At 42.7% G+C, this 27,147-nt stretch overlaps 2 protein-coding genes across 3 annotated transcripts; one reads left to right on the forward strand and one right to left on the reverse strand.

Annotated features, from left to right (window-relative positions):
- Positions 1 to 946: 946 nt before the first annotated feature.
- On the reverse strand, positions 947 to 13,576 carry tmem129 (transmembrane protein 129, E3 ubiquitin protein ligase). The gene is made up of 7 exons (XM_084041435.1): positions 13,233 to 13,576; positions 11,080 to 11,138; positions 10,125 to 10,382; positions 7,389 to 7,549; positions 5,757 to 5,916; positions 3,389 to 3,461; positions 947 to 1,296 (listed from the first exon to the last, which is right to left on the reverse strand). Exons 1-7 carry the CDS (start codon positions 13,435 to 13,437, stop codon positions 1,112 to 1,114), a joined length of 1,101 nt encoding a protein of 366 aa, XP_083897561.1. The 5' UTR covers positions 13,438 to 13,576; the 3' UTR covers positions 947 to 1,111.
- A 587-nt stretch (positions 13,577 to 14,163) lies between these two features.
- LOC311033707 (kelch-like protein 24) lies at positions 14,164 to 27,028 on the forward strand. Of its 2 annotated transcripts, none has more exons than XM_084041319.1 (12): positions 14,164 to 14,304; positions 15,100 to 15,377; positions 16,361 to 16,495; positions 17,421 to 17,612; positions 18,687 to 18,830; positions 19,841 to 20,009; positions 20,870 to 21,004; positions 21,145 to 21,273; positions 21,860 to 22,051; positions 23,354 to 23,473; positions 24,343 to 24,511; positions 25,727 to 27,028. In XM_084041319.1, the coding sequence occupies exons 2-12, from the start codon at positions 15,132 to 15,134 to the stop codon at positions 25,893 to 25,895; spliced, it is 1,800 nt and encodes a 599-aa protein (XP_083897445.1). In that variant the 5' UTR covers positions 14,164 to 14,304; positions 15,100 to 15,131; the 3' UTR covers positions 25,896 to 27,028. The 2 variants fall into 2 exon arrangements, with proteins under 2 accessions (XP_083897445.1, XP_083897446.1); XM_084041320.1 differs by having other exon boundaries at positions 14,165 to 14,285.
- Positions 27,029 to 27,147: the final 119 nt, after the last annotated feature.

Raw genomic sequence — 27,147 nt, forward strand, 5'->3', positions numbered from 1 at the left:
TGTCTAGTTTTAGTCGACTAAATCTACAGTTGATTTAGTCGACTAAAATGTATTTTGGCGGTGCCTTGATGGCTTCGTAATGGCTGATTTTACACTTGGTTGCATGCTGAAAATAGCCGATCTACAAGCTCAGCACGACGCGTTGTGAGCTTGTAGATCTGCTATTTTCAGAGCGCAACACCCGAGCGCAACCAAGCATAAAATGACTTGTCTTTTAGTTCTACTTCTCGAGACACTGCCTAACATTTTAGTCTAGTTTTTATTTGTTGACGAAATTTTAAGTATATCTAGTCTTAGTTTTAGTCATCATTGCTGAGTTTTTATTTTGTTTTCTTCAGTGAAAAAAGGTAGTCGACGAACATTTTTCGTCAAAGTTTTAGTCGACGAAATCAACACCGACATCTGTGTGCATGTGAACGGCAGAGAGAAGGGATGGGTACGGTTACACTGCAAGGGGACAAAAGGCACATACTGAAAAGTCCAAAGTCACTCTCAGGTCGGTGGACGTGTCACTGGACACCGGTCTCATATCGTCGGCGTCAAGCAGAAACCTTGTATCTCCATATTTCATCTCTTTATGTTCACAACACATTGCAACGCGAGCTTGTAAATGAGCAATTTTCACGCTCTTTTGAAACATTTACAAAATGTGTGAATTTTTTAGCCAACAATCAATGACATGCCCAAAAGAGGGATGCCAGGTTGAACGTGTTTACGTCCGTCAGTGGGTTTTATAAATGTTCAATCAATGAAAAGTTACTGAAAAGTAAATGAAAAGGTTTCTGCCCAACACCTACGACGTGTGTGTGTGTGTGTGTGTGTGTGTGTGTGTGTGTGTGTGTGTGTGTGTGTGTGTGTTCTAATGAGATGGATATTATTATCCATTATTCTTCCCCATTTTGCTGGTTAACCTAGGGTGACCATATTTTCAAAAACCCAAAACAGAGACCCGTAATCACTTATTTAAGGGCCATAATAACATGTTAATAACCCCATATAACCCTAATTAATAACCCTTAAATCGGACAATGCGTCCCGATGCAATGCGTTGTAGGCTTGTAGATCTGCTATTTTCACATCACATCTGTGTCTGTGTGAGGGTGCGTTCCAGTCAGTGAACCAGACAGACGTCCAGGATGCAGAACTTGGCCCTGCACGTGGGACAGGGCACCCGGCTGGCCAGCCAGGTGTCGGGTCTCTGCTGGTCCTGGCGGCTGGCGAACCACCTGCCCATACAGGACACACACCACATGGGTCTGCAGAAGCACTGCTGGCACTCTGTGTCGCTGTCACCACCTGCAATGCAACGGCACAACACAACACATTCGGGCCTGTTACAATTGTTACATAATCGCCTATTGGCAATTATCTTTGATAATAGCAATTATTATTTTTTGCATAATCGTCACGATCATTACCATGTTGAAACATTTTCACATATTTTCAAACGTTTGAGAAAAAAAAATGTGGAAACAGCTGTCATGGTGTGTTGGAGTTTTGAGCTTGTCGATCGGCACACACACACACACACACACACGCACCCCCACGGTGCAGCTCTCCACACACACACACACACACACACACACACACACACACACACACACACACACACACACACACACACACACACACACACACACACACACACACACACACACACTACAGTAGTAATCAATTATATAGGATAATTGGAAGTGGTGAGATATTAGACAAAGCAGTACATTAAGATAAGAGCGTTATAAGGAAACGCATCAAATTAATTATTTCACATGTCATTTAATATGAACTTGTGCACTTCCTACTGTATGTGGAGTTTCTGGTGGTGTTTGAGGACATCTAGTGGTGGTCTGTGGGACTGTACTGCTTTGATGCATTTTTTAGACTGACTGACTGACTGACTGACAGTCACTGACTGTCTGTCTGTCTGTCTGTCTGTCTGTAGCATGTAACCAATTGTCTCTTATCCTGCACATTATGCAGTCAATAAGCCACTCACCCATTAAACCAGTAGTTCTCATAGTTTTGGGGGTCAGGGCTAGCCTGGTAAGCCATGTCGGTCGCGGAAATCATTTGATTTCAGCTGAAATCAAATTAAATGCGATTTCCGATTGCTGGGTGGTTTACCAGGCTAGGTTAGGGCCTCCTCTTTTCACCCACGGCAATCATGTGTTGAGTGGTTTTACACAGATTCACACACAGATGTTCTCACACACACACACACGCACACACCAGAGCCCGACTGAAGACAGATGTTTGGGTCAATGACGATCCTAGACCTGTCTAAAATAGTAGATCCCGATCCTAGACCACCGATTGCCAACGTTTTTACCCATATTTTGTTTAGAAAACATTGAACTTATAAGCAACATTACAAAAAGTTAAAGGCATTGTAGGGAACATTAAGCCTAAATTTAAAAAATATTTATATCTTTTTTTTTGCATTTTTTCCCCTCTATAGCCACTATATAATGATGCTGGGGTGTTTTCCTGCACTGAAACACAGGCCTCTTTCTGAAAACCCTATTTTCCCTATTGTTGTTGTTGTTGTTATATTTGTCCGGTACGTAAGGAAGTCTATGGAAGTCTATGGAGGCATCACCCCCTGGTGGCCGGGAAACGAACTGCACAAACAATAACAATGAGGGAAAATAGGGTTTTCAGAAAGAGTACTGTGTTTCAAAACACCCCAGCATCATTATATAGTGGCTGATAGAGGGGAAAAATGCAAAAAATATATATATAAATATTTTTTTAAATTTAGGCTTAATGTTCCCTACAATGCCTTTAAGAAATTGAACTTTAATTCAACCACTTAAACCCTACAGCAAAATGTTCTGAAAACAGCACATCTACAAGCGCACGTGTTGCAATGAAACAAGTTGTGAGCTTGAAGATCAGCTATTTTTTTGAAAATGTTTACCTATAATGACATATCCCAAAATAGGAACGCCAGGTTGAAAAGTGTAAAAAACTAAAATCGGGACACATCGACTGGATAATTGCCGATACCAACGTCATAAAGAAATCGAATAATGTCCGATATATCAGTCAAATAGCTATCGGTCTGGCTCGAACACATTGGTTCTCAAAGTGGGGTCCTTGGCAAAATGTGTTAATGTAGCGTCTCAATCATTTTAACCACTTTAACCATAATTTTATACTTTGGCTATTGAAAAATAGCAGATAGACAACCATCGTACATCTGCTATTTTTTTATCATATTAGAAAAATATTGAAAAACATTTTGAATTCTTTTAACATAAATCTTCTTCTGGGGTCCGTGGCACAAAACATTTTCTGATGGGGGTCCAATCCAAGTCCAAATACATATCAATTTGGGGGTCCTTGATATGAAAAACTTTGAACACACACGCACGCACACACTAACCTTCCACATGGCAGAATCTGATGAGCTTGGTGGATGCTGGAGCCTGCATGCAGCCAATACAAGGCTCTAATTCCTGAATAAAGAGGAGGCACAGAGAGACAAAGAGGGAGATGCATTTTTGTGGCACTCACTAGCTTTGTAATGGAGCCACTGTCATAGCATAATGATAACTTTCATTTACAGTATAGGAAAGGAAAGGCAATATCTGAGTACTTCTTCTGCCACTGCAAACTCCTTTCTGGCGTTTTGGGCCTACAAACTTAAATCAGGGCCTGTGTTGTCCATCAAGATGTTTATTTTTTCTAAGCGCAGCGTACGTTTTGAATTGTTCACAATGGGAGCGCTGCGTTTTTTGGAACACCAGCAGCATGGCGTGTCACTGAGCTTTTATTTTGCGCTCGCTCGTTCACCCGTGGAGTTATGTTATGTTTATTTATTTGACATGGACATCACAATCACATTGGACGTCCCAGATGCATTGCTTAAAGTGAAGCAAATTTTCAACACCTGCTTGAAGCTTGAGCTGGAATATTTTCAACTCGGGCGTTAGGAAGCATTTTTTAGGCGAGTGCTTTGGCGTTTTCAAGCCAGGGGAAAAAGCCTCAGTGGACATGGCCCCTCACTCAATTCCAGCACTGTCCTGTCCTGTGCTGAAGAGCCAAGTGCTCGGCTGGCTGCCTCGCCCAGTCATATTAGAAGCTTTTTTCGGCAGAGACCTGTGTGAGCCCTGAGTTTCAAAGAAACAGGATGCCCGCAACACTTCAAATTAACAAAAGTCAAACTCCTCAGGCAGAGGGTACTGTAGGTGGAGCTGTGGAGAGGCTGGCTATGCAAGACTAGAAAACAGCCAGCACTCAACAAATGTTCTTTCGTCTTACGCAACAAACTAATAGGTCTTCCTCAGTGTTATCAACGCTGACATGGAAACATTATGAAAGGAGCCCCACCCCCCCATACACTAGTGCTGTTTCCTACACAATTAACACAATATGTAAAATTGTTGTACATACAGCCAACCAGGTGAAGAAATAACAGATTGGGACTTTTACCGTTACTTTTCTATGAAATATCCAGGAGCATTAGGGTTTTATGGAAGATGCTTCTGAACATATTGCTAGTTTGACCACTACAAATGCTCTAATCTTAAAATAATAGATGGGATATTTTCGCTGTGCAACATGCTTCCATAGGCTTCTATGGAATCTAAATGACTGAAATCAGTCGTGGCGACTGAGAACTTTAATCCAATCCAATCCAATCCACTTTATTTATAGAGCACATTTAAAAACAACAGTGTTGAACCAAAGTGCTGTACACTCAGTAAAATACTAAAATAAACAAGAGAACACACACAGTGAACAAGACAACGATTGACACAATGCATGGGGGAAGCAGCAGCTTCTCAATCTGAATTTTCAAACGCCAAGGAGAACAAGTGAGTTTTCAAACGTGATTTAAACACAGGCAGGGTTTGAGACACTCTAACATGGGGTGGCAGTTTGTTCCATAGTGTGGGCGCTACTCCATGCACTGAGTCAACGCTCAGGAAGTTGGAACCCACTCCCCCACTTGTCTGGGTGAGGCAAATAAATCAATGAAAGGACATTTATTATCATTATATGAGTCCACGCTTTGAGCTTGTAGATTGTCTATTTTTGCTACTTTTGTGTGACATAGAATGCCGAAAAAAACTTAAAATACGAAGATAAGACGTGTCTGCCCGACAGTATATGCAATGTGGCCATCTGGGAGAGAGTGTGGAAATATAGTGGCCCTCTCCATCATCAAAGTTGCCCACCGCTGGTCTAAAGTCTTCAGATTACTAAACCCTCCAGAAAAACGCGGGCAAAAATCCTTGATTATGCAGGCTAAAACTCTTGATTATGCGGGCAAAAATCCTTGATTATGCAGGCTAAAACTCTTGATTATGCGGGCTAAAATCCTTGATTTTGCGACGAAATATGCTGTTTTTTTCAATTTTATGCGGTGAAATTGCGTGAAGTTGCGAAATATGCGGAAAGTTGTGAAATATGCGGAAAGTTGTGAAATATGCGGCAATAGGCGGCAATATGCGATATGCGAAAAGTTGCGAAAAATGCGAAATATTCTAAAAGTTGCGAAATATGCGGAAATATGCGATATTATGCGATGCTATGTGCGTATTATGCGATGCGATGCGGCCTTTTTGAAAAAACGTTACCCCCGCATAATTATGCGCCATTTTGCTGATTATGCGGTAAATCCTGCGATCGCATAAACGCATTTTTCTGGAGGGTCTAGATTACGGTGGCAGATTCGGAGTCTGCGGTTCTGCAATTGGGGGAGTTTGTTCCACGTTTTGTTGTTCTATCTGAAACCCTGAGTTTACCTGGCCACTGGGGAGCCTGTAGGGGAGGTTGAGCTCCACCTGGGCTTTGAAGGTCTCCAGGAAGAGGTCACTGATGGTCTGGTGGATCACCACGTTGGCCGCGTTCCTGATGGGAGCGCGCAGCTTCTCCCGCAGCTCCGAGTACTCCGTCGAGTTCAACCTGGGAAACAGTTAAAACAGTGTGGGATGGAAATGATCCCCGAGCACTTTCAACATGGTGCCACTATTAAAGCCTGCAAGTGTCATTGACGTGTTTGTCCACACACACAGTAGGGCAGGGGTCTTCAACAGGGGTGTCCGGGACCCCTTGGGGGTCCTCAGAGTTACTACAGAGGGGGCCGCCAAATCTTTGTGTGATATGAGATTTTTTTTAACCACTTGAACCCTAGCATCGCTATTCTGAGGAGAGCTTTAGCCAAAAATAGCAGATCTACAAGCTCACAACGCCTCGCACTGCGAGGTGTTGTGAGCTTGTAGATCGGCTATTTTTGACAAAGAGGTATAGGTGTAGAGGAAAAAAAGAGCAGACCAAGTAAAAATAAGAACGTTTAATTTGAAACTGCAGCCTGATCTCACAGAATTTAGTATACATTGCACGGAGCCAGTGCACGTCATTCCATGCATAGTCGCCTAGAAAACCCGAAGATCTGTGCATATGTACAGCGAGTCCCACGGTGGGCGTAACCAGTTTCAACCCGGAAAAACCCGGAAGCAGAGTAGTCCCCACAACAAAATGAATGATTCTGTGCCATCGGTACATACTGTAACTCAAACGGCGCCGAGTAGGCTAAAGGAAACGTCGCAACGTTCGGGATGGCAATTCGCTCGCTTTAGCTCGCTCGGTGGTCCCTCAACGTGGCTCCAGTTCCCTTGAGACTGCGCGCCTCCGAAATGGTTTAGTCAATGGGGGAGAAGCAAGGCGGCTATGCACGGATTTTCGTGTTTTCCAGTTGTCCATGCACAGAATGACACTCCTGCGCAATATATACTAAGTCGTGTGAGATCGGGTTGGTATACAATATAGAGGGGGTCCCTGCTTCATCTCCCTCTCAGCTAGGGGGTCCTTGGCATGAAAAACGTTGAAGACCCCTGCACTAGGGGTTTCACAGAATAATCAAATATTCAACTATTCAAAAACACTATTCGACACTGTACATCACGGTCGAATATTCGAATATATTTCTTTAATATTATTTGTATTTATTTTATTTTTATAAAGTAGTGGCACTATATCTACAGCAGATATGCATCTGTGAGCCCTGCTGTAGTGGTGGTAGCACTCATGCCAGAAAGATAAAAAGGCATGACTCTATGCTTGCAACACGGCATTGCATGAGAAATGCAGAGAATTGCTTGTTTTTTTTGGATGAAAGAAATATGATATATCACCCGCAAATATTCGGCTATTCAAATACTTTTTGGCATTCTAAAATCCAATACAAAAAAATCTGCATTTGTGAATGCCCTAACTAACACACACACACACACACACACACACACACACACACACACACACACACACACACACACACACACACACACACACACACACACACACACACACACACACACACACACACACACACACACACACACACACACACACACACACACACACACACACACACACACCTGATATCAAAAGGCTTGACAGCAGGGTTTATACTGGCCACTCTCAGAGTCAGCATCTGTGTGGGCGTGGCCGTGTCTGGGCTCAACTGGTGCTGTCTGGATTCGGTCACCGTCAGGTGGCTGTCACTCTGCAGCGCCACGTGCACATAGTAGGTGGTCACCTAGGCAACACACACACAAACACATGCACATAGTAGGTGGTCACCTAGGCAACACACACACAAACAAATGACTTTATTGTCACACATAGTAAAGACGTGGGTGAAATTTGATCGTTTTTGTTGTTTTCAAACACTAAAAGAGAAACATTAGGTTAGACCATACATGGGCAACTGGCGCACCCGGGGCCACATGCGGCCTAGCCTGGTCCCTGGTCCCTCCCTCCGGAAAATGTCATTTCCATTTGATTTCAGGAAGGAGTCTGGCCTGAAAGCTTGTCTGGGCGTTTCTAGCCCGTTCACCAAATGGACGAGCCTATCAGCGTCGTCGCTCAACGTTCTGTGATTGACAGCGAAAGTTGGCCAATCAGGTGCCGAGTTCGAGTGAGCCCGAATGGAGCCGAGTGCAGCCTGAGTTCAGCCGACAAAAAACGAACGTCAGCCATTGTTGTTTGTGCGTTGTCTTTACTTCTTACTTTCGGTTTTAAAACGCTCTCAAACTTCTTTTTTGAGGCACGGAATTTACTTTAAGATATCGTTTGGATAGAATTTAGTTGTTTAACTTCATATATGTGGTCAATTAATTATGACAGAGCCTATTTAAAAATAAAAATTCAGAGAACCGGCAGGGGCGGGCAGTGACACGCATGTATCCAAATAAGGCAACCTATTTTGCGCATGGCTGTCTCAAAAGTCCCGTTGCGTCGCATTAGTCTGGAGGTGGTAAAAATGCACTGCTGATTGGCTGAAGGGGAACACAGCTCATTGGCTGAAGGGGTTGTCAGTCAACGGTATTACTCCCGCCCAACTCCAGCCGACAGCCAAAATTGCAGAATGGGCGATCATGCCAGACTCACTCCTGAAATGAATGACAAATGAGACTTCCGGAGGGAGGGTTTACCAGGCTAACATGCGGCCCCCACCTTCACTTCATGCGGGCCGCAGGTTAATATTGGAATACTGATACATTATTGATTTCAGATGTTACAATTCCAAACATGCAAACATGACCCGCATTAATTACTCTATATTAGTAGCTTAATGACTAGTATTACATTTCTATTGTCCAATGTATTTGTATTTAAGTTCATAAAGTTAACATAAGTATAACTAAATGTATTGGAAATTAAATAAAAATGTTACTTTTCAGGATTCCAATTCAAAAATAGCAAAAAGAAACCTGGATTCCAATTCAAAAGTAGCAAAAATAAGCAGATTTACAAGCTGAAAACGCGTCGCACTAGACGCGTTTTCAGCTTGTTTTTTTTGCTATTTTTGTGTGACGTAGAATGGCCCGACAGTATATGCAATGTGGCCCTCTGGAGTGAGTGTTTACATATAGTGGCCCTCTCCATCATCAAAGTTGCCCACCTCTGGGTTAGACATAAGGTGCATTTATAGGCCTGTCACAATTAATTACATAATCGCCTGATCGCAATTATTTGAGATAATCGCAATTATTCGTTTTGATCATTGACATGTTCAAAAATGTTCAAACATTTTCAAAAAGTAGCAGAAATAGCAGATCTACAAGCTTACAGTGCGTCTCATGCACGGTGTCTCTGAATAATCAGAAATCAGAGAGCCTACTAGATTTCTGATTATTTTATTTACATTTTATGTATGAACTAAGGAAGCTTGCTGAGAAATGATTCAGAGGCAAAAAATATATATATTGTAGTGTCTAAAGTCCTGTACTTATGGCACTACTGGTTGCCGACGGCTAGGGTTGTTTCGACGTGTGATAAAAAGACTGAAGTCCAAACTGTACGTAAAGTTAATAAATAAATGCTTTTATTCTTATAGCTTTTGTGCCAATCACTCCAGCCTACAAATAATAAATACAATTAAACATAACAGTTAAACTTAGGGTGGATAAACCAACAGCCCTCCTAAACACAGTCAAAAAAACTGTTTGCCTCCCATCAGCAACACCTGCCCTTGATTACAGACAGGGTTAAATACCCTGTAACCCTGGCAACCTTGGCCTTGACCAAGCCCTGTGGTGACATCATCAATTCAGCCTGGCTATTAAAAGTAAGTGTGCGTGCGTGCGTGCGTGTGTGCGTGTGTGTGTGTGCGCGCGTGCTTGCGTGTGTGTGTTAGAGTAAGGGCTAAATGTGTTTGGAAATATGTGCTGGTAGATCTCACTTATTTAGAGATCTCAGACAGTGTTGGCAGGCATCTCTAAACCCTGAAGCCATTGCAGTCTTGCAGAGTAGAGGGAAGTTACTGGCATCCTCATTCGCTCAATATCTTTATTATTGATTTAGTTTGTTAATAAATGTAAACTTTTTTTCTCGCATGTCATTATATTTGTGTGTGTGTGTGTGTGCGCAAGTGCGTGCGTGTGTGTGCATGAATTAAAGCAAAATACAATCTCACGACTGACACATTTTTTTTATGGCCAAGTCCTAATGTGCGATTTATGAAACAAGTAGATACAAGACAAGCTGTCTTCTTATCAAATGACTGAAATCAGTCGTGGCTTTAATCTGTGTGTGTGTGTGCGCGTGTGCATGTGCGTGTGCTTGTGCTTGTGCGTGCGCGTGCGTGCGTGGTGATCTGCTCCACATACCTTTAAAACCCAGGTGTCAGTAATAACGACTCTGGCTCCGGGGGGCCCCGTGGCGAACTTGTCGATGCGCCGGAACTCCGTGTTGATGCTGGTCGCCACGGCGCCCCAGCCGGAGCGGGGGGGCAGCGCGTGGGCCTGCAGGGCCCGGCTGATTGGATGGTTGGACCAGCGGCGGCGGGACCAGTGGATGACCATCACCCAGCACGCCACCTGGAGGCAGAGCGACAGCAGGAGGAACGCTCGCCAGCCGTTGCTCACCTATAAGAGTGATCATTCACAGAGTTACAATGTATCAGAGAAATGTCATTTAGTGCAGGGGTCTTCAACCTTTTCAGGCCAGGGACCCCCAAACTGATGGGGTGATGGAGCAGGGACCCCCTACCTCGTAGGGTAGTGGGTAGGCCACCACATATATTGTATATTTATGTATAAAATTGTGTTTTATATGTATAAACATGAACAAATGGTTGCCTGGAGCCTGCTCCTACCAACAGGTTGTCCCAGTAGGTGTGCAAAAGACCTTTTCTTTCTCTACACAATATGTATAAACATAGCATGTTATTGTGCATTCAATACTAAGCTATTAAAATATGTCATGTTATGCTTAAAGACATATTGACATTTTTGGAAAATAAAATGTACAAAAAGTTTTTTAAACATTTTTTTTTTTAAATCAAACAACAATTTCGGACCCCCTGCAGTACCTCCGCGGACCCCCTGTTGAAGACCTCTGTTCTAGTGGTAGAGAAATGTCATTTAGATTAGCATGTTATCTAGACCATTGGTTCTTAATCTTTTTCGTGACACACACACACACACACACACACACACACACACACACACACACACACACACACACACACACACACACACACACACACACACACACACACACACACACACACACACACACACACACACACACACACACACGAGCAGACAGACAGACACTGACCTGATGTACATATCCCAGGTTCTTATCAGGAGCAGCTATACACATTCCCATGTAGTAACCTGTAAGTAAACAACAACATATTGGACATTCCTCATCATTGTTTCAGCCACATGCCACCGGTAAGAATAGGATTAAATAGGATTGAAAAGCCCATGAAAGCATAATGGCTTGTTTCAAATGGGGATCTTATGTACTCAATTCATAGTGAATTATATAATTAGTATTTCTGAAATACTGAGAGACATGAACACACAAAGACAGATACAGTTCTGACAGAAAAAAAAAAAGCACAATGTTTAGAGTTTCGTAAGATAGTCGTCCCTCTAAGTTGCAATGTGTAACACAGCTCAGTTTACACATTTCTCTATTCCAGGGGTCTTCAACAGGGGGTCCGGGACCCCTAGGGAGTTCTCAGAGTTACTACAGGGGGTCCGCCAAATCGTTGTGTGAAATGATATTTTTGTTTCACCTTAACCACTTGAACCCTAACATCCCTTTTCTGAGGACAACTGTAGCCAAAAATAGCCGATCTACAAGCTCGCGCGAGGCGCTGTGAGCTTGTAGATCGGCTATTTTTGGCAAATAGGCGTTTGGTGTAGAGGGAAAAAAGAGCAGACCAAGTAAACAAACAAAGTTGAATCTGAAACACAATTTTATACAATATAGAGGGGGTCCCTGCTTCATCTCTCTCAGTTAGGGGGTCCTTGGCCTGAAAACGATGAAGACCCCTGCTCTATTCCCATTGCATTGTACATACATTGTTTTGTTTGGATTGTTTACTTTTGGTCCAGACCACTTCTGCTTTGGAAATGTAAATGTATGTGTGCTCATGCTAACAAAGCCCCTTTGAATCCGGGGACCACCAGTGGTCCTTGAGGGAGTTCCAGGGGGTCCCCAGCTAAATGATGGATAGGAACCAAATGGACCCTTATGGGTCTGTAACTCTGAGAGTGTACAAATGGAACCAAATGGACCTGTTAGGGTCTATTTGATTCCATTTGTACACTCTCAGAGTTAAATTAACATAGATTTTATAATATAAATTGGGGTCTCAGAGATAGAAATGCCATTAAATGGGGGTCTGTAATGCATGTCAAACTGGGTGTCTCTTATTGGGGGTCCCTGGCATATCTTTTCAAATAGGGGATCCCTGGGCTAATGTGTGATGTGGTCCATCACACATTAGTGTGTTGTGATGTGGTCACATCATCACATGTGTGATGTGGTCCTTGAGGGGGTTCCAGGGGGTCCCCAGCCAAATTAATAATTAGGAACCAAATTGACCCTTATATGTCTGTAACTCTAAGTGTGTACGGGTCCATTTTGGTCCCATTTGTACACTCTCAGAGTTAAAAGAACACTGATGATGGTGATACAGTGTAGATTGGGACCCCCAAGAAATCTAAATGGTTGAGTCCCTGGCATATCTTTTCAAATGGGGGTCCCTGGGCTAATATTTGTCAATTTGGGGGTCCTTGATGCGAAAAAGGTTGAAAACCACTGATCTAAGGTAGCTGTAGAATTACAACTCTCGTAGACGTATTTATGATTCTGACGTTTTCAATCTACGAGAGTTGTAGGGTTCACCTCCATGGACACAGGGACTTTCAGCACTATACCCCGTAGACACTCCAAACATGTACAAATTGAAAATAAAGGTGCTTACCCACACGCCCCAAATGTTAACTCTCGCTAGGTGTAGTAGTCTAATGTAATAATCCATATCTTTCAATAAATAAGTGTTTTAATGCCGTCTGTGGCCGAACGCCATTTTTTCACCCTCGTTTACTTCCTGTTTACATTGAGTGTAATTCCGGGTTTCACCAGAAGGGCGCGTCACTACCCGTCACTACCGCCCATTGGGAACTTCCGACAGAAAGAATCGGCCACAGGCGGCATTAAAACACTTCTTTATTGAAAGATATGGATTATTACATTAAACTACTACCCCGTAGCGAGAGATAACATTTGGAGCGTAGGGGTAAGCACCTTTATTTTTAATTTGTACATGTTTGGAGTGTCTACGGGGTATAGTGCTGAAAGTCCCTGTGTCCATGCGGGGTGAACCCTACAACTCTCGTAGATTGAAAACGTCAGAATCATAAACACGTCTACGAGAGTTGTATTCTACAGCTAATCTAAGGTTATCTCACCCAGGGGCAGGGCACAGTGCACCAGCAAGGTGACGCTGGTCCTCTTGACGTGGTGCTGGACGAAGCCCACATCCTCGGACCCTAGCCAGCCGGAGAACAGGTTCTGCACGGTGACGCCGGCCGAGCGGAACTCGTTGGGCGTGAACACGAAGCAGAAGCAGAACACCACGTAGGCCAACGTGAACGTGACTTCTGGACTCTCCATGATGCTTCCATACGCACGGAGTTATAATAAAGTTAGTTCGGTGTTGTTATACAACACGAGCCTTTTTTACACATCCTGCTCCACTGTACTGTTACTGGATACTGTACACATCCTCCTCCTCTACTGTACTCTATGTACACATCATTCCGGAATGTCTTTTATGTTGAAGGGTTTGGCTTTTCCGGCGGAACAGTCGAACCTTCAAAATAAAAGGTGCACTCCAGTGTTGCCATGTGTGCTTATTATAAGCGACTTTGGCCTTGTTTTTCCTGTAAAGTTGCTTGTAAATATTGGTGGTTGCGGATTTTTGGGCTTGTTTCTAAAGTGTTGTTGCTTATTGCAAGCTTGTAGATCTGCTATTTTCCAAAACAAATCTTGAAATAAAATGTGGAAGATTTTTTGAAACATTCTAACAACACAACAAGTCTTGGTAAGGGGCTCCCTGGACACAATTAATCAAACCATGACATGAAAATATTAGAGAAATACTGGTTTAAATAATCAAAATATTTAGAAACAAGCACCCCAAAAAAACCTGCAACCCCGCAAGTCTACAGAAAAACAAGCCCAAATTCGCTTATAATAAGTGGACATGGCAACCCTGGTTGTAGGACCTAAAATAACCACGCCTCTGCGGCCGAGGGGAATCATTTCAGAGGCACACCAGGCACGGGCTTTCGGGCGTCGCAATGTTATTGTTCCCCCTCTGATAAATGAATCCCTAATCCAGCACCTGTGGCTGATGCGAGCGCACCATTGAAAGTTCCATTTCCATCATCAGAGATCTGTTCTGTTCCAGACAAAGAGGCTCGTTTTAACCTACAAGAATCTCCGTTGTTTCTACAAAGGTAACGAGCAGATACAAAGGTAAATAAAGTATTCAATCAATCCATCAAAAAGGCAGAACAGATAAATGGAGGCTTGTTGTCAACGGCAACGCAAACCCCTTTTATTTACTCTTTTCACCAATGCAACTTAGTCGCAACTCCTTGCTATAAAACAGTTTTATGGCCAGTCCACACCAACTCCTTACAACTGCCAAAGTACTCAAATGTTTTACATAAGTAAAAGTCCAGAATTAAAAATGCACTTGAATAAAAGTAAAAAAAACTGCTGGCATCAAAATATACTTAAAGCACCAAAAGTAAAAGTACTAAAATATTTGAAAATAGCAGATTGCAACGCGTTGTGAGCTTGTAGATCGGCTATTTCAAACAGCCTAGGTATAAAATAGGGCTAAAGTGGTTAATGCGTGTTTTATTATGTAATGATTTATATCTGAAAACTAAAAGTAAATAGTAACTAAAGTTTCCAAATAATCGTAGTGTAGAAAAAGTACAATATTTGCCTCTGAGATCTGGTGGAGTAGTAAAAAAGAAAAAAAAGTTACATTGAAATGCATTGCGAGCTTGTAGATCTGCTATTTTCACTATTTTTGCACGACACCGGTGTGTCATGAACTGAAGTATAAATTACGGCTTGAAGTGGTTTTATCGATTCATTTATATATATATTTAAAAAAATCAAGAAAACATACTTCTCAATTATTCGAAAAAGTAATCGATAGACTAATCACAAAGTAAACCATCGATATTTGGAGCCCTGGAACAATCGTAACTCTATCTGACAATATTCCATCCCCTCCTAACCCTGTCATAATAGGATTACAGGCTGGTCTAGCAGAGGGACTCCATATGGCTGAAATGATTCCAGTTGATGCCGGTTCACCCCCCCGCCCTATGGATGACGACACCACTGCACCGCTATCGTCACTGAAGACAAACCATGTGTTTGTGGAGACCCTGCATTCCAATAGGATCTTAGAAGGCCTCAACAGTCTTCGGCTCAAAGAAGAGTTTTGTGACGTGATCCTGTGCTGTGGTGGACAAGAGTTCCCCTGTCATCGTAACGTTCTGGTGTCATTTAGTTCGTACTTTGAGGTACACACACAAACACACACACACACACACACACACACACACACACACACACACACACACACACACACACACACACACACACACACACACACACACACACACACACACACACACACACACACATCCCTCTTGACTTTTACATGTGACCTGGTGTTATTAACCTAACCCCCCCCCCCCCTCCCTCCCCGAACTCTTCTTCTTTTTTCTCTTATACATATTAAGCTGATTGTATGACGTTCTGTATAGTAGTGTGTATATCTGTCTGTCTCTTATGTCATCATGATTTGTGTGTATGGGGATCTCATTTTAAACAAGCTTAGTGCTTGATGAGCCTTCCAGTTAAGTAGACCTTGTATTGTGAATTTGTACTTCCATGTACTGTTGTTCTCATGTCTCACTAAATAAAGTACATCAATCAATCATATCAAGTGGATATGTCTAGAGTTGCTGGTATCGGTATCGGCGAGTATGCCAGTCTATGCCAATTCGATACCACGTCATTTATCACATGATATTTCATAATAGTAAATATGTTTGGATTGCTTCAGTTTATGTTGCACTACTGTTTTATACTCTTACTGTACTGTATTATGTACTGTATTGTTTTACTAACTTGTAGCTCCACTTTAACAAGTATTAATGGAATTTTTATTTATTGCTAGTTCAGTGGTTCTCAAACTTATTTTAATTTCAAGGATACCGCTGAGACACTGGTTCCATTTGTACGCTCTCAGAGTTACAGATCGGTGAGGGTCCATTTGGAACCCCCTCAAGGAACACTGAGGGTCCCCGGACCCCACTTTGAGAACCACTGTCCTAGATTGTTCTAATAAATTACACACTGGAATCGTATCGGTACTCAGTATCGACCGATACACCAAGTTGTGGGTGTCGGAATCGGTACATCTCTAGACGTGTCATTCAATTCTACCTTGGCTTTCACGTGAACCCAATATCATATTGACTTTTCCACACGCACACAGGCAATGTTTGCGACTTTGTGGAAGGAGTCCCAGCAGAGCAGAGTCGCCATCAATGGAGCAGAGCCCGAGTCTATTGGCCTGTTGGTGACCTACGCCTACACTTCAGAGGTGCTCATCTCCACAGCAAATGTCCAGGTGATGATTTATTATTATCGTCATAAACCTTATACCAGGGGGGGGGGGTCTTCAAAAGGGGGTCGGCCCAGGACCCCTAGGGGGTCCTCAGAGTTACTACAGGGGGACACACACAAATCTTTGTCTCATTGGAACCTTTTTTGTTACATTAATCTCTCGAATCCTAGCATCCCTTTTCTGAGGGGAACCTTGTGCGAAAATAGCCGATCTACAAGCTCACAACGCCTCGCACAGCGAGGCGTTGTGAGCTTGTAGATCGGCTATTTTCGGCAAATAGGTTTGGTGCAGACTAAACCTCTTTGCAGAGAGTACAATTTCTCTAATTATTGAGGGTTTAAATGTCTTTAACTGTCTGAAAATACACATTAACACGAACCCAACACAACGCTACACATTGATAGTGCTGTCAAACAAGTCTATGAAGCAGTCTTAATTTTGTCGACTAAGACTAAAAGACTTAAGGTTTTGATATTTAGTCGACTAGACTAGACTAACACTAAACAGTTTTCAGTGGACTAAAATAGGACTAAAACTAAATGTTGTGTTATTCAAAAGACTAAGACTAAATCAGAATGTGCTGCAGTGTAATTGTTTTTGACTAAGACTAAAAGACTTAAGGTTTTGATATTTAGTCGACTAGACTAGACTAAGACTAAACAATTTTCAGAAGACTAAAATAGGACTAAAACTAAATGGTGTGTTATTCAAAAGACTAAGACTAAATCAAAATTTGCTGTCAACATTAACACTGCTATGAAGCTATCTGTGAAAATGTTTACTATTTTATACAACATGTAGTGGGGGTCCCTGCTTCATCCCTCTCTCAGAGTGTCCTTGGCCTGAAAAACGTTGTACATTTTGTCTCCATTTCTGACCTGCATCGGTGCTTTAGTTGAAACACATTTTTGTTTGTTTGGTGCTATAGGCGCTGCTGGCAGCAGCAAACTTGCTGAATGTCAGGCCTGTTCAAGAGGCCTGCTGTCTGTACATGGAGCGCCACATGGACGAGAAGAACTGTGTCGGGGTTCACTGCTTCGCCGAGGCCCACTCCTGTAAAACGTTGGCGAGACAGAGCATGGACTACATCCTGGAACACTTCAGGGTCGTCTGCCAGCAGGTGAGAGATTGAGGGATACATGCATTTCCCTATTTGTTTGTCTGTTGTTGTTGTTGTTGGCTTTTTCTCCTGTACATATGTGGTGACTCACACATGAGACAGGCCCAACCAAGATGATAAAATATGGAAAGGTGGCAAGTGATTTTCTTTTGTAACAGTACGTGTTAAATAGCTCTATCATGATTGTACTCATTGCTATAGAGTGTTTGTTCAGTAACAGGAGTCTCCGTGTCTCTCCAGCTCTTTATTAAACAGAAAATGCATTTTCAGGTCGGATACCAATTATATCCCATCAGTATAGAGAACTCAGTCAGACAGGATACAGATTAAACAAGTGAAATTAGAAACGAGCAGACACAATTGGGAACTGAAACCCTATAAAAAATGAAGCTGATAAATGGGTACTCTCAGGGCCGGCGCGTCCATTAAGGCGACCTAGGCGGCCGCCTAGAGCGGCAGTTTGGAGAGGTGGCAAAAAAAGTCGGGAATAAAATAATAAATAGGTAAAATCAGAATTAAATAACCTAACCCTACCCTAAACCTACCCCTTAAACCGAAATAAAGTAGCCAAAAACGTATCATAACCCGCCCGCGGGCGCATCAGAGGAATCTCGCCTAGAGCGCTGATCAGCCTAGAACCGGCCCTGGGTACTCTCTCCTGTTTGACTGACATTTTGCCCCCCACCCGAAAATGTATTTTCGGTGTATTAAAGAGCTGGAGAGACAGGGAGACTCCTGTTACTGAACAAACACTTTATAGCAATGATTACTATCAGAAAATAGGGCTTTAACCTTTTAACCAAAAAATATCATTTACCCTTTTAAATGTGTTTTATTCCTATTGCTCAACCTGTCACCACCACCACAGCTGACCAGAACATCTATGTACAAACTCATTCGGTCATCGGTCAGTGATTGGATGAATATTAACAAGCTAATGTTGCATGTCTCTTTCACCAAACAAACCACCTGTCACCAGTGAGCACTTCATGAGGGGAGCAAAGGTTAATTCATGAAGTTTGGAAACGGTTCTATTCCACCTACTTAGTCTACTTGTAATTCCTCTGCCCACAGGAAGAGTTCCTGTCTCTGTCTGTGGACAAACTGAAAGAGATTCTTGCCAATGACGACATCAACGTGCCCAAGGAGGAGATGGTGTTCGAGGCGGCCATGTTGTGGTTAAACAGGGATCCTACTCGCAGGCAGAGCTTCCAAAAGGTCAGTCACTTTTCAGGTCTTTCACCTAATTTTCGAGAGACCACGACGGAGAAGTCAAAGCAATGTGTCTATCTAAGGCAAGCTTAAACGGATGCTTTTTTAAACTAGGTCTAAACATAAAAGTTTTACAAACAATGCCTTCTAAAGCAGTAGTTCTCAAACTTTTTCGTGCCAAGGACCCCCAAATTGATATATATTTGGCCACAGACCTCTATCTGAAATTGTTTTGTGCCAGGGACCCCCAGAAGAGAAGATATGTAAAGAAACAGCTTTTTTTCAAAAGCAGCAGATGTACAAGCTCGCAGCGCGTTCGTGCCGCACTGTGAGCTTGTAGATCTGCTATTTGTATTCATTTGAAAATCTAAAATGTCATTTTAATGGCTTAAAGGTAGGGTAAGTGATTTGCTTTGGTTACAATAAGTGTTAAATAGCTCTATATTCTGATAGTACTCATTGCTGTAGAGTGTTTGTTCAGTATTAGGAGTCTCCTTGTATCTCCAGCTCTTTATAAAACAGAAAATGCATTTTCGTTTCAGTTTCATTTCCAATTTTATCCAGAGAACTCAATCAGGATACAGATTAAACAAGTGAAATTGGAAGTGATGACACTAAGAAATGAGCAGACAAATTTTGAACTGGAACACTATACAAATTAAGCTTAAAAATGGGTACTTTCTCCTGATTGCCTGAGATTTTGACACCTACCGAAATTTTTTTTTTCTGTTTATTAAAGAGCAGGAGAGACAGGGAGACTCCTGTTACTGAACAAACACTCTATAGCAATGATTACTATCAGAATGTAGTGTTTTAACCTTTTAACACAATACTTTTTGTTTTAACCCAAAAATATCACTTACCCTACCTTTTAAAGTGAGTTGCCTTGTTTTTTCATGTTTGACTCCTCACCTTGTCTTGTAGGCAGATGTGAAGATTTGAGAGCAAAAAGTTGTTCAGCCACTATCCAGTTGGACTAGTTAAATAATTTGTGTTCTATGAATTTGTTCTTGGAGGTGCTGGAGCATATCCGTCTGCCTGTCATCAGCCCCTCATACCTCCAAGATGTGATTGAGACCCAGGCCGTGGTGAAAGAATCCCAGGGCTGTCAGGGGCTCATCTCTGAGGCCAAGAACCAGGACCTACTGCCCTACAGCGACAGAGCTCAACCACGCACGCCCACAGGTACTCGGGGCCTGTCACCATTATGACACTCTTTTTGACTATTTGACGATTAGTTGTCATACAATTATTGCGATTATGTAATAATTGTGACAGGCCTGTCAACTGAGCTCAGAATTTGCATTCAAATTGTGGTTGTAAAATTGATTATTTATTTATTTTGTATAGAAAATAATGTCAGTACCATTTTAGAGGGTGCTCACCGCAAGCTTATAAGAGAGAATGTGAACCAATGTATTTCAGGTCTCACAACAATCAACCAACATTCAAGTAATGCAAGGAGGCAAGGAAGGTTTATTGCACATTTCAACAACAAGGCAATTCAAATTACTCCACTGTGACTACCCGGCCTCATGCACGCGCCTGGTTGTGTTTACATTCTAACCCTCTTTAATCAAAAGATGTTGTGTTTATGTTCTAAGTACACTATTTATTAACCACTTAAACCCCAGCGTCCGTATTGTGGGGAAAGCTTTCACAGAAAAAAGATTGTGAGATATTTTTCTGCGTAAGCTTTCCCCACAATTACAGAAAAACAAAAATACACTGGTATATAGAGCCATGTGGCCAACCATATAGGGTTTATAGTGGTTAACACGTGCTGTGTTCATGTGCTAACCCTAAACCTCAGCATCTATCCAAATGTCACAATGCATACAAGCTCATAGCGCGGCACTCGGTGCCGCGCTATGAGCTTGTATATCTGCTATTTTTGAATAGTATTTTTGAATAGCCAAAGAAATCTAAAATGACAGAGATGCGTCCCCGGATTTAATGGGTTAATAAATAGAGGCGGCTTTATCGCTTTGAACTAAAATAACTCTGGCTCTCTAACCCCCACCCCTTCTGTGTTTTTTTTTAAGTGATCGTGAGGGTGGCAGGACATGGTTCCGGGGAGATCCTTCGCAGCTTCGAGAGCTTTGATCCATTGACCAATCAGTGGAGGAATCTGGCATATCTGCCCTTCGATGTACACAGTCACTGTCTGGTGGTTTCAGGTGAGGAGGAAGTACCAACCAAGAGTCAACTGGAGTAGAGGCCAATAAACTGGGATATCTTTATTTCTTTAACAATCTTTAACAATCAAGGAACAGGTTTCAAGGAACTCCTTTTTAATTCTGCTCTTCTCCCACCACAGGCCCTACACTGTATTTGGCCGGAGGAATTCTCCCTGATGGTTCAGCAAGTAAAGAGCTGTGGCGCTATGACCCTTCCCATGACTCGTGGTTGAAGATGGCCTCCATGAATTGTGCACGCAGTAACTTTGGTAAGACTTCATCAAACCATGGCATTCAATTGAAATTGTTTTGGAATAACCGCTGTAGCAGTGGCGTGCACAGACATTTTGAGGGGCAGGTGCTCAAGTAAAGTATACTTTTTTTGTGTTTACTTGGTCTGCTCTTTTTCCCCTCTACACTTATACCTCTTTGCCAAAAATAGCCGATCTACAAGCCCACAACGCCTCGCAGCGCGAGGCGTTGTGGGCTTGTAGATCGGCTATTTTTGGCTAAAGTTCTCCTCAGAAAAGGGATGCTAGGTTTCGAGTGGTTATGGTAAAAAGAAAAATCATATCACATAAAGATTTGGCGGACCTCCTGTAGTAACTCTGAGGACCCCCTAGGGGTCCCGGACCCCCTGTTGAAGACTCCTGCTGTAAACTGAAAAAAAAAAAAAACGTATTTTTTTTCAAAAGGGCACTTCTGGTCAAGAGGGCAAAGGGCAGGTGCTCTAGCACCACCTAGAGTCTATCTGTGCACGTCCCTGCGCTGTAGGTTGTTGCTTTGGTTACCCAAGGAGAGGCAGGTTTATTTATTTATTTATGTATTTATTCCCCTGGCACAACCCCCGCATAGGCCTGGTGATGGTGGATGGCTTCTTGTTCGCAATGGGCGGCTACGATGAACGGCGCAAGACGTGTGCGGCCTCAGTGGAGCGCTATGACCCCAACGCCGATCTCTGGCAGCTCCTGGAGCAGAAGGTTGAAGCCGTGGAAACACCCGGCAGCTTTTACACGGTCGCGCTGAATGGACGGATCTACGTTCTTGGTATGGAACCGTTCTTTATGTACCTGCAGCTTCAACAGATTCAAAAGTCTAGTGCCCTAATTAGAAAAAGAAAATGACACTGGCTGGCCTCATGGTGGCGCTATAACAGCCCACTTCACATTTTGGCCTACAACTCTTGAACTGCAGGTCGTAGAATCAAAATTTTCCCCTGAATTCCTTGGGCCATGACGCAACTCCCCATATAGGCCACGCCCATTTGCGTCTGTATAGATTTTCCGACATTTTGAATTTTCTTCAAAACACACTTTATGCACCTTTTCCTACTGATTTTTTGGGGGATCAATCCTCTCAAAATGAAATATAAGTGATCTCAGGAGTGACGTCACACATGTTCTCTGATGACACTTGACAACATAATCAGCTTGCAAAGTTAGTGGGAGGGGCCTATTTCTTAAAATCAAAACGCCATGTACAGTATCATGAACGCAGGATCCGATCAGCAGCGAATTCGCATCGCACGTCACGCGGCCTCCGATAGTATTCGTCCCAGCGTATTCCTCATGTCCCGGCGGCCGCAACCAGCGACTCGCGTTCGCCGCAACCACACTTGCAATTTCCATAGAATTGCTTTTTTTCGTAAATGAATGCCCTACTTCAGGGGTCTTCAACAGGGGGTCCGGGACCCCTAGGGGGTCCTCAGAGTTACTACAGGGGGTCCGCCAAGTCTTTGTGTAATATGTTTTTTTTTTTTTACCTTAACCACTTCAACCTTTAGCATCCCTTTTCTGAGGAGAACTTTAGCCAAAAATAGCAGATCTACAAGCTCACAACGCCTCGCGCTGCGAGGCGTTGTGAGCTTGTAGATCTGCTATTTTTGGCAAAGAGGTATAGGTGTAGAGGGGAAAAAAGAGCAGACCAAGTAAAAAAAAAAAGTTAAATCTGAAACACAATTTTATACAATATAGAGGGAGTCCCTGCTTAATCTCTCTCTCAGCTAGGGGGTCCTTGGCCTGAAAACGTTGAAGACCCCTGCCCTACTTGATCATACTACGGTGTCACACAAAAGTAGCGGAACCACAAACTTGAAACGTGGTGCGACGCGTTTTAGATCTACTACTTTTGCAATTCTTTTTAATTGAATACTAAAAAGTAAAAGTTTTTGACGTACTGTATGAGATTGGACATGTCCACCCGACAGAGACGATATGTAATGCAAAATGTCCGAATTCCTTTTGTGCTGTTTTATTCGTCTTTCTCCTGTTTGACGACGAATAATGTTTTGCCATGTTTTCCTCCTGGGCCCTTGGTGTCGCTGTTACGGGGAGGATGGTTCTACCACAGACGGGTTCGTGGCGTTCAAGTACAACCCTAAAACAAGTGTATGGTCCGAAGTCCCTGCTATGACGTATAAACGTACTGGTGCAGCTGTATGCACTCTCAAAGGAAGGATCTACTTTATAGGTATTTATACCTGTTCTTAAAGGACGACTTCACCGATTTTCAACCTATTTTCATATAATTGGTCTGTGTCTCAGAGGAGAGCTGTGTGGACAGTTGAGAAGCCCGTCTACCAGTGACATCATCGATTTGGAATCCAAGCTTATAGAAACTGCAGGCTTTCTAATCCTGGAAAATTAGCATGCTATAATGGAAGCCATTGTTCTCGCGTTAATAAAAATCGAATTAAACATTTTGAAATCTTGTTTGAAAACAAATATCTGCACAGCCCTCCTATGAGACATAGACCGAGCAGAAAAAATGGTACCATTTTTTTATCATGAGCATTAGTGAGGACCAATTATATGAAGATGGGTTGAAAATGGGTGAAGTCGTCCATTAATGGCTCTTAGTTCCATAATACACTTCAACTTCATTGTTAGTTCATAACATGTCTAAACTACTATCCTGTTAAAGGATCTACACCATGAATTAAAAAAACAGATTTGATATTTAATATCATATTGTTTATGTCATTCCAACTAACTTCTCTCTGGTTTATAAAGCACTTCCACCTGCAATACCACATTGTCCTGAACTGCACGTGACGTGAGCCAGTTTGTATGCATGTTTTTTTGTTTGTTTTTCTAAATCGGAACTGAAAAACGGGAGGGATTGTACCGCTAGTGACGTCACTTTCGGGGCCAACTCAGTTAGGCCTGTTTTGAGACCAATTTACATAAAACCCCAGATATGCTGTGAAAGCCTGAGTGCTCAAACTGAGGTATTTTTTGGGGGATAGAACAGAGGTAGGGGAGACCACAAAAACACACAAAAAAGAAGGAAAAGTTAAAATTCATGGTGTAGTCCCTTTAATTCCTTTTCATCTATAGGTGGGTATTACAATGTAAAGAGAACCTCCACGGACGAAGTGCAGTACTATGACCCCAAGACCAACCAGTGGACCATCGTCGCCCCCATGAAAGAACGCCGCGGAGATGCTGGCGTGGCCGTGGTGGAAGGCAAGATATACGTCCTGGGAGGTCTGAATAACACGGACAGGTGAGAGAGAGGCTGCCGCTCCATGGAACCCTGTTACGTGGGAAATGGTGTCTGCTAACTAAGTAACTAAGAAATGTCTCTCATGGCTATTGCATGGATAAGAGTTCTCAGTTGCCACGCCTGAGTCATTTGGACTCCGTAGAAGCAGTGGTGGAAGTACATTTACTTCAGTACTGTACTTAAGTACACTTTTGAGGTATTTGTACTTTACTTGATTATTTCCAATTTCCAATACTTTTACTTCTACTCCACTACATCTCAGAGGCAAATATTTTACTTTTACTCCACTACAATTATTTGAAAACTTTAGTTACTATTTTCAGATATAAATTATGATATTATGAAACATACATTAACCACTTTAGCCCTATTTTATACCTATGCTATTTGAAAATAGCAGATCTACAAGCTCACAACGTGTCGCATCGCGGCGCGTTGTGAGCTTGTAGATCGGCTATTTTCAAACATTTTAGTCCTTTTACTTTTGGTACTTAAAGTACATTTTGATGCCAACACTTTTGTACTTTTACTAAAGTAAATGTAGAATTCTGGACTTTTACCTGTAACAGAGCATTTCTATATTGCAGTATTGATATAGAGGAATTTGAGTACTTTTTCCATCACTGCGTAGAAGTCAGCATGTGTGTCACGCAGCAAAAATAGTCCATCTACAAGCTTGTGAGGCGTCGCAGACTAGTGCGGCCCTTTGTGAGCTTGTAGCCAGCCTATTATTAGTTATTTTAGGTCAAACTAGCGATAGAATACCTGTCCAATCTTCCATAAAACCCTTATGATCTCGGATATTTCATAAAAGCCACGGTTAGCACCTCAATCCGCGATTTCTTCAACTGGCTGGGTGTACGGCTACCATCACTGCGTAGATATTAGTCTGGAATCTCTGTATGGAAGTGGAACGTGCATTTCCAAGGGGCGGATAAAAAAATGCCTCTGTTGATAAACCCGACCCACATTTGCATACTGGGCCCTGATTGGTCCCTCACAACTTCGGAGGGAGATAAATCCATCATTGGTTCGTCTGGAACCTGTGTGTGTGTGTGTGCGTGTGCTTGCGGGGGGGGGGGGGGGGGGGCCTCCTATCAGGCTGTTTCACAAATCGCAGATTAGGACTTAATGGCCTAACAAACATTTTTCAGGCGTGACATTTTATTTTGCTTGAATCCATGCTCATGGACTATTGGTCTCTCTTTGTTGTAGTACTCAACCCCAGACCATCGAGCGGTACTGCGAAGACACGGACACATGGGAAATAGTGGGACGGGTGCCCACCCCTCACAGCTGGTACAAGTGTGTGTCTGTCAGGCTGAGGAAGGACGCACACGCAGTCAACGCATCTACCACAGCTGATAGCGTACCTATGAACTGAGGGAAAGATGACCAGAAAGCTCCTCTAGGTTTGATAACGAGAGATTGAAGACAGTGGGCCTGATTTTGCGCGTCTTAACCGCTTAAACCCCTGGATCCGTATTGAGGAGGAAGCTTTCGCTGAAAATAGCCGTTCGATGAGCTTGTCGATCAGCTATTTTCAGTGAAAGCTTTCCCCAGAATAACAGAAAAGACACTAGTATAGAGCCCCCCTGAGGCACTCCGGTCAACCATATATGGTTTAAGTGGTTAATAATTGCCAGGTCTTAAGTAGTTCAAATTACTTGTTTTCTATCAATTACACACCCCATGAAGCCTTGAAGTCATGGATATTTTTTTGTTTTTGTCACATTCCTAAGCCAATCATTTGATGACCGGGTCATCGGTCAATAGGAGATACGGTAGGAGACTCTTTGAGTCTCTGCCGATCATCAAATTATTGTCTCAGGAATGCGACGAAAACCCCCAAAAAATCTCCATGAATTCAAGGCTTCATGTGGTGTGTAATTGATAGAAAATAAGTCATTTTTGGGGTGAATTACTCCTCTAACTTGTGGCCAATGTTGTTTAGCTATTTTTGAGGACGGTAAAATGCCTGAATTGGTCATGGGTGCCATGGTGTGACGGCGCCAGGCCGTTAACCGCATAGCGCCTTTCTTGGTGCAAGGCCTGTTTTACCGTCCTCAAAAAAATATCGAAACCGCATTGGCCAACGCCTCCAGGTCTTAAGTTAAGACAAGGATCTGGTAATGAAGACGCAAAAAAATAATAGGGCCCAATGGCTCATAACTGCTGAAGGGTGATGGATGGTGACACGGGCCGTTGGCAGTCTATTATTCATGTTGAATAATTCCATAGTTTTCATGTGCCGGTTAGGTTACATGTTGTAACTAGCTCGACTAGATTACAATTCATGCTGCTAAAAATTGCATGTCAACCAAGTGCCTTTGTTGCTGAGAAAAGCATAGTTTTTGTTATTTTATTCTTCTTCCCTAAAAGTGTGTGGCTGTCAGAAAATGTAAAGTTGGTTACCAAACTCAGCAGATCATATACTGCGTTGGTTCTCAAACTGGGGTCCGGGGACCCCCAGGGGTCCTTGAGGGAGTTCCAGGGGGTCCCCAGCTAAATGATGGATAGTTAGGAACCAAATGGACCTTCATGGGTCTGTAACTCTGAAAGTGTACAAATGGAACCAAATGGACCCTAACGGGTCCATTTGGTTCCATTTGTACACTCTCAGAGTTAAATTAACA

This window comes from Gymnoscopelus microlampas (assembly GCF_963454915.1).
Source record: "Gymnoscopelus microlampas genome assembly, chromosome: 18".
NCBI classification, from domain to species: domain Eukaryota; kingdom Metazoa; phylum Chordata; class Actinopteri; order Myctophiformes; family Myctophidae; genus Gymnoscopelus; species Gymnoscopelus microlampas.

Bases quoted from the DNA above. Each gene is read 5' to 3' on its own strand.
- tmem129 (XM_084041435.1), bottom strand. From the start codon at position 13,437: ATGGAGAGTCCAGAAGTCACGTTCACGTTGGCCTACGTGGTGTTCTGC. The intron at 7,550-10,124 runs GTATGTGGAGCA...TGTGTTGCCTAG, and splicing joins CTGACACCTGGGTTTTAAAG to GTGACCACCTACTATGTGCA. The intron at 3,462-5,756 runs GTAAACTCAGGG...CTCTTTATTCAG, and splicing joins ACAGGCTCCCCAGTGGCCAG to GAATTAGAGCCTTGTATTGG.
- LOC311033707 (XM_084041319.1), top strand. From the start codon at position 15,132: ATGGCTGAAATGATTCCAGTTGATGCCGGTTCACCCCCCCGCCCTATG. The intron at 20,010-20,869 runs GTACTCGGGGCC...TTTTTTTTTAAG, and splicing joins TCAACCACGCACGCCCACAG to TGATCGTGAGGGTGGCAGGA. The intron at 23,474-24,342 runs GTATTTATACCT...TTTCATCTATAG, and splicing joins AGGAAGGATCTACTTTATAG to GTGGGTATTACAATGTAAAG.